At 40.2% G+C, this 13,330-nt stretch overlaps 1 protein-coding gene across 12 annotated transcripts in view; it reads right to left on the bottom strand.

Moving 5' to 3' along the window:
- SYNE1 (spectrin repeat containing nuclear envelope protein 1) overlaps positions 1-13,330 on the bottom strand; it is a 483,893-nt gene that overhangs the window by 356,435 nt on the left and 114,128 nt on the right. For all 12 annotated transcript variants that reach the window (XM_056567280.1, XM_056567285.1, XM_056567279.1 and 9 more), the window contains 2 exons: positions 6,833-6,928; positions 5,483-5,566 (listed from right to left, as the gene is read on the bottom strand). In XM_056567280.1, the coding sequence (XP_056423255.1) occupies positions 5,483-5,566; positions 6,833-6,928 (180 nt within the window). The remainder of the gene's footprint in view (positions 1-5,482; positions 5,567-6,832; positions 6,929-13,330) is intronic.

Raw genomic sequence — 13,330 nt, 5'->3', positions numbered from 1 at the left:
TACATCATACAAAGGAAGTGGGAGATGAAATACAATACAATGAACTAAAACATGAAAAAGCCTTGCATGGATGTCCTTCTACTTTAACCCCTTAAGGACCGAGCCCTTTTTCACCTTAAGGACCAGAGCATTTTTTGCAATTCTGACCACTGTCACTTTAAACATTAATAACTCTGGAATGCTTTTAGTTATCAATCTGATTCCGAGATTGTTTTTTCGTGACATATTCTACTTTAACTTAGTGGTAAAAATTTTGTGGTATCTTGCATCCTTTCTTGGTGAAAAATCCCCAAATTTGATGAAAAAAATGAAAATTTTGCATTTTTCTAACTTTGAAGCTCTCTGCTTGTAAGGAAAATGGATATTCAAAATAATATTTTTTTGGGTTCACATATACAATATGTCTACTCTATGTTTGCATCATAAAATTTATGAGTTTTTACTTTTGGAAGACACCAGAGGGCTTCAAAGTTCAGCAGCAATTTTACAATTTTTCACAAAATTTTCAAACTCGCTATTTTTCATGGACCAGTTCAGGTTTGAAGTGGATTTGAAGGGTCTTCATATTAGAAATACCCCATAAAAGACCCCATTATAAAAACTACACCCCCCAAAGTATTCAAAATGATATTCAGTAAGTGTATTAACCCTTTAGGTGTTTCACAGGAATAGCAGCAAAGTGAAGGAGAAAATTCAAAATCTTCATTTTTTACATTCGCATGTTCTTGTAGACCCAATTTTTGAATTTTTGCAAGGGATAAAAAGGAGAAAATTTTTACTTATATTTGAAACCCAATTTCTCTCGAGTAAGCACATACCTCATATGTCTATGTTAATTGTTCAGTGGGCGCAGTAGAGGGCTCAGAAGGGAAGGAGCGACAAATGGTTTTTGGGGGGCATGTCACCTTTAGGAAGCCCTTATAGTGCCAGGACAGCAAAAAAAAAAACATGGCATACCATTTTGGAAACTAGACCCCTCAGGAAACGTAACAAGGGGTAAAGTGAACCTTAATACCCTACAGGTGTTTCACGACTTTTGCATATGTAAAAAAAAATTTTTTTTTTTTACCTAAGATGCTTGGTTTCCCAAAAATTTAACATTTTTAAAAAGGGTAATAGCAGAAAATACCCCCCAAAATTTGAAACCCAATTTCTCCCGATTCAGAAAACACCCCATATGGGGGTGAAAATTGCTCTGCTGGCGCACTACAGGTCTCAGAAGAGAAGGAGTCACATTTGGCTTTTTGAAAGCAAATTTTGCTCTGGGGGCATGCCGCATTTAGGAAGCCCCTATGGTGCCAGAACAGCAAAAAAAAACACATGGCATACCATTTTGGAAACTAGACCCCTCGGGGAACGTAACAAGGGGTAAAGTGAACCTTAATACCCCACAGGTGTTTCACGACTTTTGCATATGTGAAATTTTTATTTTTTTTTTTTACCTAAAATGCTTGGTTTCCCAAAATTTTTACATTTTTTAAAAGGGTAATAGCAGAAAACACCCCCCAAAATTTGAAGCCCAATTTCTCCTGATTCAGAAAACACCCCATATGGGGGTGAAAAGTGCTCTGCTGGCGCACTACAGGTCTCAGAAGAGAAGGAGTCACATTTGGCTTTTTGAAAGCAAATTTTGCTCTGGGGGCATGCCGCATTTAGGAAGCCCCTATGGTGCCAGAACAGCAAAAAAAAACACATGGCATACCATTTTGGAAACTAGACCCCTCGGGGAACGTAACAAGGGGTAATGTGAACCTTAATACCCTACAGGTGTTTCACGACTTTTGCATATGTGAAATTTTTTTTTTTTTTTTTACCTAAAATGCTTGGTTTCCCAACATTTTTACATTTTTAAAAAGGGTAATAGCAGAAGACACCCCCCAAAATTTGAAGCCCAATTTCTCCCGATTCAGAAAACACCCCATATGGGGGTGAAAAGTGCTCTGCTGGCGCACTACAGGTCTCAGAAGAGAAGGAGTCACATTTGGCTTTTTGAAAGCAAATTTTGCTCTGGGGGCATGCCGCATTTCGGAAGCCCCTATGGTGCCAGGACAGCAAAAAAAAAAACACATGGCATACCATTTTGGAAACTAGACCCCTCGGGGAACGTAACAAAGGGTTAAGTGAACCTTTATACCCCACAGGTGTTTCATGACTTTTGTATATGTAAAAAAAATTTTTTTTTTTAACCTAAAATGCTTGTTTTCCCCAAAATTTTACATTTTTAAAAAGGGTAATAGCAGAAAATCACCCCCAAAATTTGAAGCCCAATTTCTCCGGAGTACGGCGATACCCCATATGTGACCCTAAACTGTTGCCTTGAAATACGACAGGGCTCCAAAGTGAGAGCGCCATGTGCATTTGAGGCCTAAATTAGGGACTTGCATAGGGGTGGACATAGGGGTATTCTACACCAGTGATTCCCAAACAGGGTGCCTCCAGCTGTTGTAAAACTCCCAGCATGCCTAGACAGTCAGTGGCTATCTGGCAATACTGGGAGTAGTTGTTTTGCAACAGCTGGAGGCTCCGTTCTGGAAACAGTGGCGTACCAGACGTTTTTCATTTTTATTGGGGAGGGGGGCTGTGTAGGGGTATGTGTATATGTAGTGTTTTTTACTTTTTATTTTATTTTGTGTTAGTGTAGTGTAGTGTAGTGTTTTTAGGGTACAGTCACACGGGCGGAGGGTTCACAGTAGTTTCTCGCTGGCAGTTTGAGCAGCGGCAGAAAATTTGCCGCAACTCAAACTTGCAGCCGGATACTTACTGTAATCCTCCGCCCGTGTGAGTGTACCCTGTACGTTCACATTGGGGGGGGGGGGGGGGGGGTTTAAATACCTCCAGCTGTTGCAAAACTACAATTCCCAGCATGTACAGTCTATCAGTGCATGCTGGGAGTTGTAGTTTTGCAACAGCTGGAGACACACAGGTTGTGAAACACCGAGTTTGGTAACAAACTCAGTGTTTTGCAACCAGTGTGCCTTCAGCTGTTGCAAAAGCTACAACCCCCAGCATGTACAGACAGCGGAAGGGCATGCTGGGTCTTGTAGTTATGCAACAGCCGGAGGCATACTACATTGGCTGGGGATGCTGGAGATTGTAGTTATGCAACAGCTGGAGACACACTGGTTTGCTACTTAACTCAGTGTGCCTTCAGCTGTTGCAAAACTACAACTCTCAGCAGTCACCGACAGCCAACGGGCATGCTGGGAGTTGTAGTTATGCAACCACCAGATGCACCACTACAACTCCCAGCATGCACTTTAGCTGATTGTGCAAGCTGGGAGTTGTAGTTATACAACAGCTGAAGGTACACTTTTCCATAGAAAGAATGTGCCTCCAGCTGTTGCAAAACTACAAGTCCCAGCATGCCCATAAGGGCATGCTGGGAGTTGTGGTGGTCTGCCTCCTGCTGTTGCATAACTACAGCTCCCAGCATGCCCTTTTTGCATGCTGGGAGCTGTTGCTAAGCAACAGCAGGAGGCTGTCACTCACCTCCTGCTGCTGCTCCACGATGCCGCCGCACAGGTCAGTCCCTCGCCGCCACCGTCGCTCCTGGGGCCCCGATCCTAACAGGGACGCCGGAGATCGGGGTCCCCAGCACCCGGGGTCGTCTTCCCGCACCCGCTCACGTCCTCCGGAAGAGGGGCGGAGCGGGTTGCGGGAGTGACACCCGCAGCAGGCGCCCTGATTGGTCGGCCGGGAATCCGGCCGACGAATCAGGGTGATCGTGAGGTGGCACCAGTGCCACCTCACCCCTGCTGGCTCTGGCTGTTCGGGGCCGTCTCTGATCAGCCAGTAATTCCGGGTCATCGGGTCACTGGAGACCGATTGACCCGGAATCCGCTGCAGATCGCTGGACTGAATTGTCCAGCGATCTGCGGCAATCGCCGACATGGGGGGACATAATGACCCCCCTGGGCGATATGCCGGGATGCCTGCTGAACGATTTCAGCAGGCATCCGGCTCCGGCTCCGCTCCGGCTAGCGGCAGGGGCCGGAAATGCTCAGGGCGTATCCATACGCCCTCGGTCCTTAAGGACTTGGAAACGGGGGCATATGGATACGCCCTATGTCCTTAAGGGGTTAAAACCATGTGATTGCATAAAGTTAAATTAAGATTATTTTCCATTTTTAATATTGTGTTGAAATATGTGTTGATTTTTTATGTATTTATATTCAATCTTTTTCACTATCCTTAGGGTTTATACTTTCCCACAATTCCTCCTATGTCGATTCAGCCCTCCATTCCTCCTTACATACCCAGCTCCACAAGCATTCATTTCCATCCCATCATTTTATATATTCATATTAATCCATTCCCATCTCTGCTCTTTCCCCTTCACATGGCCCTGCATCCTCCTATCCACCATCCCTGTTCACGTGTACGGATCACCTTACGGGATCTTGTGCCTCTATGTCTATGCTCAGCAGTCATCACTAGTAATTTTTCCCATTGGCGCATGCGCACCAAGCTCCGTTTGACATCGGGCTGATACGCACAGCCGCGATGATAACAGCAGCCCCATTCTCTACAAGGACACTCTTGCGCATGAGCATCAAGCCCTGAGTGTCATCGGGCTGATGCGCATAGCGCATCTGAAAACTGTAGCCCCGCTCCCCGCACGAGCACTAAAAGAAGTGCTTGTTTTAGTCTTCCTTTTTATAAAATTTTAATATAACTTTATGCAATCACATGGTTTTTAAAGTAGAAGGACATCCATGCAAGGCTTTTTCATGTTTTAGTTCATTGTATTATATTTCATCTCCCACTTCCTTTGTATGATGTATTTCCTGCCTGTCCAGTGGGCGTGGCCTATTTTCTTACACAACTTGGCGCCAATTACAGTTTATATATAAAGCAAGCTTGTCCTAATGTTGGTACACAAGACTTTTTCCTGATGAAGAGGCACTGCTGCCTCGAAATGCTTTGTTGCCTGGCTTTAATAAAGAAACTCTGCAACTAACCAGAAGACGTCCGTGTGGTTTGCGCTACAACCTGGCTTTTCCAAGACTTACTTGCCATTTTCAATAATGAAAGAAGTTACCTGATTGGTTGCTATGGGCAACTGGTGAACTTTTCCTTTCCACAGGTTTCGATGAATCTCCTCCTATCTGCTAAAACATCCGCTTAAGTCCGTTAATGTCAGTTATTATTATAAACATTTACTTTTTCTTTCTGAGCATGCTAGTTGCAATAACGGATGAAATAACATATAAAAAGAACAAAGTATAACTAAGTTACTTTGTTCAATTACTATATCCATTATTACATCCGTTTTTATGAAGGAAAAAAAAATCCTACATGCCGTTTTTTATATGCTCAAAAATAAAGCAAATTTAATGCAACAAATCATAACAGAGAACATTGTAGATTAAAAAAAAGCCCATTGACATGAATGTTGCTTATTTCTATAACAGAGATGAAAAACATTGATGTGAACCCAGCCTTCTTAAATAGGACATACAGTAAGAGTAATTCTACTCACCCGCCTGCCTTCCAAAAACTTTAGCGCTGCACCAATATTAGCCACCCAGTGAATGCGTTTCAGTTGCTTCCCTTGTTCACATGGCTGAAACAATATTACATAGTGTCATTCGTTTCACACACAGCAGAGATATGATAATAGTTGTATTGTAACAGAATTTATGTGATTATATCACCACATAAGGATAAGATGTTGTGTATAAAATAATTTTAACAACAAACTGCCTCTACTATTCCAGCCAATAAGCCAGTAGTATGATACCTTTCCTTTTATCATTCATGTAGCCAAGTTCCCAGCACAGCACCTAAACGGCAGAGGAGCTATGCAAAAAAAAAGGCCAAAAGGACTGGTCCAGAATATGACTGCAGCTTAGGACAGCAATACTACATATACACAAACCAAGAAAGGTATTTACAAACTTATTGAATTTTGTTTGGATTATAAGTCAATGTATGGAATATTTACAGGACTGCGGACTGACCAGCAGTAGCATTTACACTAGACTGTGGACTGACTGGTAGCTGTGTTTACACTAAAATGTGGACTGACTGATGCCAGTGTTTACATTAAAATGTGGACTGACTGATGCCAGTGTTTACACCAGACTGTGGACTGACTGATGCCAGTGTTTACATTAAAATGTGGACTAACTGTTGCCAGTGTTTACACTAAAATGTCGACTAAATGATGCCAGTGTTTACACTAAAATATGGACTAAATGGGGGAGATTTATCAAAAGCTGTGCAGAGGAAAAGTTGCCCAGTTGCCCATAGCAACCAATCAGATCGCTTCTTTCATTTTGCAGAAGCCTTGTTAAAAATGAAAGAAGCGATCTGATTGGTTGCTATGGGCAACTCAGCAACTTTTCCTCTGCACAGGTTTTGATAAATCTCCCCCAATGATGCCAGTGTTTACACCAGACTGTGGACTGACTGATGCCAGTGTTTACATTAAAATGTGGACTAACTGATGCCAGTGTTTACACTAAAATGTGGACTAAATGATGCCAGTGTTTACACTACAATGTGGACTAAATGATGCCAGTGTTTACACCAGACTGTGGACTGACTGGTAGCAGTGTTTACACTAAAATGTGGACTGACTGATGCCAGTGTTTACACCAGACTGTGGACTGACTGCTGGCAGTGTTTACACTAGGCTATCTCATGACTGATGCCAGTGTTTACGCTAGACTGTGTACTGACTGTTGCCAGTGTTTACACTGCACTGTAGATTGACACTTGACTCTGTATAGAATGTAATTTTTTATATTTCCTGACAATTGAAAAACTACTATCAGTCACCATGCATTCTCACCACAGTATTGTTTCACCTCTGTAAAGTACCTACCAGTTTTTGACCAGATAAGACTTCTAATAAGGCAAGCAGCTTAGTCCCATCTTTTATATCTTCAAAAAGATCATTTATGATTAGTGGAGGGTTACGCTGTAAAAAGACAAAACATGAAGTCAATTCTTTCTGTAAAACAGAGATGCATCTCTCAGTATAAATACATGCCAAACTAAGGTAGATGTAGGGCATGGTCATCAGTAGTGTGGTGTACTATAGAGACAAAAAAACAGGAGGAGCGCAATCTTAGTGAAATACCATTAAAAATGCAGGCAATGTTGGCAATAATATTATGCTCGCCGGAACGTGTTATGCTTAGAGCATAACATTTGTAACAGCTCATCAGATAGCGGGTCAGCAGTCTTGGAGCACCCTATCCTCCAGAGGAGTCGGCAGACAGAGATAGAACTTGGTAGCAAAAAAATAAAGAATTTCTCCAAAAACAGGCGCTTCTCCCAATAAAAGGTTGTCTTTATTCCATCATGGTAAATATAAAGATTAAAAAGCACTTTCAACCCGTTTCTAGCTCGGACCGAGCTCTTTATCAAGACATGTACGTCTTGATAAAGAGCTCGGTCCGAGCTAGAAACGCGTTGAAAGTGCTTTTTAATCTTTATATTTACCATGATGGCATAAAGACATCCTTTAATTGGGAGAAGCGCCTGTTTTTGGAGAAATTCTTTCTTTTTTTGCTACCAATTTCTATATCAGTAGTGTGGTGGCAGCAACTATCCTAGGCCCTGGCAGCCAACCCTATCAAAGGATTCAGGGAACAGGTGAGAGTCAAGAGGGCATTGAAATACATACATTGAGGTCAGCTGCAATAGTCTGAAGAAAAAAAAAATGTACTTGTATGACTACATCAAAGCACTTTTAGTGCATTACAATATGTTAAAATAAATGCCTTTCTTTACGAAATGCCTTATCTAACTCCAAAGACTACACAGAATGAAAAGCTGAGCCTAGCTAATTTACTACAATTGCTTATACTGTGGAAGACAAGTCTAGAAAACCGCAGTGAAAAAAAGCCATGATAATCTTCTGTTATATTAATTCTGCAGTTTCTGTATTTACGTTGTGTGAAAATTGTAAATGGTTATCTTTTTGCACATTGTACAATCAATGAACATTTTAATGTTCTATGTAGGGGTGCAACAGTATGCTGGTAGTTGTAGTTAGAAACATAGAATGTGTCGGCAGATAAGAACCATTTGGCCCATCTAGTCTACCCGATAATCTGAATCCTATCAATAGTCCCCAGCCCTATCTTATATGAAGGATAGCCTTATGCTTATCCCATGCATGTTTAAACTCCTTCACTGTATTTGTAGCGACCACTTCTGCAGGAAGGCTATTCCATGAATCCACTACTCTCTCAGTAAAGTAATACTTCCTGATATTACTTTTAAACCTTTGCCCTTCTAATTTAAAACTATGTCCTCTTGTGGTAGTTTTTCTTCTTTTAAATATGCTCTCCTCCTTTACTGTGCTGATTCCCTTTATGTATTTAAAAGTCTCTATCATATCCCCTCTGTTTCTTCTTTCTTCCAAGCTATACATGTTACTATTTCAGTTGACTATTTCAGTTACTTTTTCAGTGACAGTGGGGTGTTAAGGCTCACTGTACCCCTTGTTACGTTCCTTGAGGGGTGTAGTTTCCAAAATACTATGCCATGTGGGTATTTTTTTTTGTGTTTTTTTTTTTTTTTTTTGCTGTTCTGGCACCATAGGGGCTTCCTAAATGCGACATGCCCCCCAAAACCCATTTCAGCAAAATTTGCTTTCCAAAAGCCAAATGTGACTCCTTCTTTTCTGAGCATTGTAGTTTGCCAGTGCATTTTATGTCCTAACATGGGGTATTTCCATACTCAGAAGAGATGGGGTTACAAATTTTTTTTTTTTTTGGGGGGGGGTTGGGGGGGGCATTTTCTCCCATTACCCTTTGTAAAAATGGTAAATTTGGAGAAAAAAAAACCCTGCACTTTAGTGAAAATAAATATTTCATTTACACATCTGACTTTGACGAAAAGTCGTCAAACACCTGTGGGGTGTTAAGGCTCACTGTACCCCTTATGTGCCTTGAGGGGTGTAGTTTCCAAAATAGTATGCCATGTGTTTTTTTTTTTTTTTTTTTTTGCTGTTCTGGCACAATAGGGGCTTCCTAAATGTGACATGCCCCCCAAAAACCATGTCAGCAAAATTCACTCTACAAAATCCCATTGTTGCTCCTTCCCTTCTGAGCCCTCTACTGCACCTGCCGAACAATTTACATACACATATGAGGTATTACCTTACTCGAGAGAAATTGGGGGGCTTTTTCTCCTATTTTACCCTTGTAAAAATTCAGAAACTGGGTCTACAATAACATGCAAGTGTAGAAAATTAAGATTTAGAATGTTCTCCTGCTATTCCAGTAAAACACCTAAAGGGTTAACAAACTTTCTGAATGTCATTTTGAATACTTTAGGGGCGCAGTTTCTATAATGGAGTCATTTATGGGGTATTTCTAATATGAAGGCCCTTCAAATCCACTTCAAAACTGAACTTCCCTGAAAAATTCAGATTTTTAAAATTTCATGAAAAATTTTAAAATTGCTGCTGAACTTTGAAGCCCTCTGATGTCTTCCAAAAGTAAAAACATGTCAATTTTATGATGCCAACAAAAAGTAGACATATTGTATATGTGAATCAATATAAAATTTATTTGCAATGTCTATTTTCCTTACAAGCTTCAAAGTTCGAAAAATGCTAAATTTTCAAATTTTTCATAAAATATTTTGACTTTTTCACCAAGAAATGGTGCAAGTATGGACAAAAATTTACCACTATGTTAAAGCAGAATATGTCACGAAAAAACTATCTCGGAATAAAATTCATAAGTAAAAGCATCCCAGAGTTATTAATGCTTAAAATGACAGTGGTCAGATGTGCAAAAAATGCTCAGGTCCTTAAGGTGAAAATGGGCTTGGTCCTTAAGGGGTTAAAAGCACATGGAATGCTTAATGGAGTTATATTTGGTAAAATAAAAGAACAAAGACGTAAGCTAATTTGCAGAAAACAAAGTTTAGTATCTAAAAGCATATTACTCAGACACACATAAAACGAACATGTAAAGAATGGGTTTTAAATGACCTACATCACACTGCCAGCAGCTTCACTTTGAAAAGAGTGCTGACTGCTCCCCATTAGTATCCTGATGGAACCTCTCCTCAATTGAGGAGCTTACTAGTCTACAAAACTAGTTTCAGGGCATTACTATTGTAATATTGTACAAAAAGGAAGGACATCAATTGGTAAACATGATCCAATTACAGGGGGATGTTTTTAAGATTTTCATGAATGGATAAGATTTTTCGTACTTAAAGGGGTACTTCAGCCATAATTAACATATCCCCTATACACAGGATAGGGGATAAGTAGCGGATCTCCATAACGGGACCTGGCTCTAAGTGAAGAGCGTGTGAGGTAGATGGCACACCCTACATTGATTTCTATGGAAGCTCCGAAAAGACCCAGGTCCAGCACTCAGGCATCATCGGCACTACCATAGAAATTAATGGAGCATGTTCTGTCTAGTGGTAGACAACACGTGCTCCTCACTGAGGATCTCGTTCCAGAGATTGCGGGGGGGGGGGGGTCCCAGAAGTCGGACCCCCCACGATCAGCTACTTATTCCCTAACGTGTGGATAGGGGATAAATAAATTTTGGCTGCAGTACACCTTTAATTAACAAGTTAAATACCATGGATTTTTTTAATGCAAAAATTAAACAATATTTGTCATATTGTTTGTCTTAAAATTGGCTTTATTTTATTAGGTTTACTAACAGGTGAAGTCATAAGCTTACATATATTTAGGTTAAAGCTATAAACCCCTTGTGGACGCAGCCATTTTGGCATAGATAAGACTTTCTATTCCATTTTATCTAAGATGTGACAAACATTTTCTTTTTTTTTTTTTATTGTTTATGGCGTCCACAGTGCAGGATAAATATTATATTTTATAAGTTTGGATATTTCGCACTCAGCAATACCAGTTAAAGAAATAAAAATTTTAAAAAGGGGTGATTACAAATTTTATTGGGTTATATTGTTACTTTTTCTTTTCAAAATTTTTTTTCTTAAACATTGTTTAAATTCTCCAAAAGGACTTGTACGAGCAAGCATTCAATGCCAATACTATACACTGTAATACAATCGAATTGCATTCTACTGTCAGATCAGTGATCTGCTAGCATGTGTCAGGCTGTAATAATAGAGTGTAAGTGGCAGCTACAGTGACCTCTGGTAATTGATTGGCACCTGACTCCCCCACTATACAATGAACAGCGCAGAGGCTTCTGACTGTTTACTATGTATATGTTGGAGCTGCGGCAACTACCATTTTGACCTTTATGGCCTATCCTCTTGATAGGCCAACAGTCTTTACACCTCAGAAACCCCATTTAATTTGTTATGAAGAAGGCTCAGTGCCTTCTATATACCCAAGGAGCCCTCTTCATACCCCTAGGCTGCCAAGTGCCTTCAACAGCCAGCAGGGGTTGTAGGGGTCTGTAGATGAAAATGTAAAAAAGTTATAGGGGTTATATGTTTTCTGCCCCAATTCAAATGAGCTTACTGAACCCTGACTCCGAAAGTCATTTATAAAGCATCAGCTCCAAATGTTGGCTCTAGGGAAAACATTTAAACAACAACTTGTACTACAATTCTTTTTTTTAATTATTATTATTTTTTTTTTTTTAGTATTTAGCACTGAATACAGGGAACAAATTCACAGTCACTTGTTTTATAAATACTTTACACAATGACGTCTTCCATTTCCTTAAGCATTTCATATCAAAAGCAATTTCGAAATACTTGTTATGTAAACATCTTAATTTTCTAAAGGACACATTTATCATGGCTCCAAACTTCCTCCTACAACGTCACTTGTACTGAGGATTACTTATTTTTAGGGAATTCTTAGCCTAAGGATGGGTGCACATGCTGTATTTCATCAGTATTTTTAGCCAAAACCAAGAGTACATGCAAAACACAGAAATATGTTTCTATTATCATTTTTGTCTGTATCAGTTCTACTTCTGATTTTGGCTAAAAATACTAACAAATATTGGACCAAATACTGCCCAAAATAATCCAGAATTGATTTAAAACATCCCAGATTGCTGATGCTGTAATGCATGGTACAGGACTGATGAAAGCATGTCCGTGGTACCAAGGTATAACTAGTACATGGAAAGAACTATCTGGGAGATAGAAAATAAATAAAAAAGAAAGTTAGAGGGGATAACATTTAAACCAAGAAATGTAAAACTTAAAGGGTAGCTCCCACCATCCTATTTTTTTTTTTTTTTTGGCTCATTGATAAATTCCTCCACCCTCCTCACTTCCCTGCCAGATCTCTGTTGCCTTGAGCCGGAGAGAAACCATTCCTGTTATTGCCTTGCCGTGTATCTGATCCTTTGCTCCGTGACCTGACCTTGCTCCTTGCCACCTTCTTACAGACCATTTTCTATGTTCCTGTGCTGCCTGCCCTGACCTTCTGCTATTCTGACTACAAGCTGTCTTATCCCTCCATTGCCTCGCATCTCCTTAGCCGCCTGTGTGGTCGAGCCGTTCTAGGGGTAGCGACCTGGGTGCTGCCTGCCGCAGCAAGTCTGTCCCGCTTTGCGACGGGCTCTGGTGAAAACCAGCGGCACCTTAGATTCTGCTCCCTGGTACAGTCCAAGTCATCTGCCACACAGGTCCAGCGGATCCATATTCACCGGGGTTCCTGTCTTCTGAAACATGAGTGTAACAGTATCTAGTATGCCTGTTTTGAGGGCATACTAGATATTATTTAATATCAAAGCGCCAAAGTTTCAACTCTCTATAAAAATGCACCAAAAATTTATGAAATATTATGATAGATAGGCGAGTAATCTCTAATAATAATAATAATAATAAACTATGGTAGATATCAAACCACTATTCGCACAGCATTGCTTGTTTATAACCCCTCTTCCCAAAAATAAATATAATTTCTTTGATTTTAAGTGTGGGAGAGATATATTTAGAGCCCTGTGGAGGACAGGAACAGATAAAGTGAACACAATTTCTGTACCGATAGACACATGGTGCTGTATAAGGAACAGGAAATAAATACATTTATAATTTTTTTCTGCTGAAACCCAATAAAATGTTCCAGTCCTGCCAATTAGTATATTTATTATGTCAGAGAAGTGTGGTGAACTGTCCTGAGTGGCTAATGTTTACTATGAGAGTTGAGATCATAATAGTTTCCAATGGCTTTGCCAATATCCAGTGAAGTCATGACAAAGGGGGAAAAAAAAGTCCATCCGTTGTAATGTTTGCTTTGACAGTGTGCCTCAGTGCTTCCTCCCTTCTTATACTGCAGACAGGAACATGGAAATTACATGAAATGTTATTACTTCATTTAGCAATTCTGTGTGAACTTAGCATTTCAGAACAGTGCATGTGTGTGTAATAAAAGTGCTTT

The sequence above is a fragment of the Hyla sarda genome, chromosome 3 (assembly GCF_029499605.1).
Source record: "Hyla sarda isolate aHylSar1 chromosome 3, aHylSar1.hap1, whole genome shotgun sequence".
Classification (NCBI taxonomy): Eukaryota; Metazoa; Chordata; class Amphibia; order Anura; family Hylidae; genus Hyla; species Hyla sarda.
This window is presented reverse-complemented; position numbering and strand designations above follow the sequence as displayed.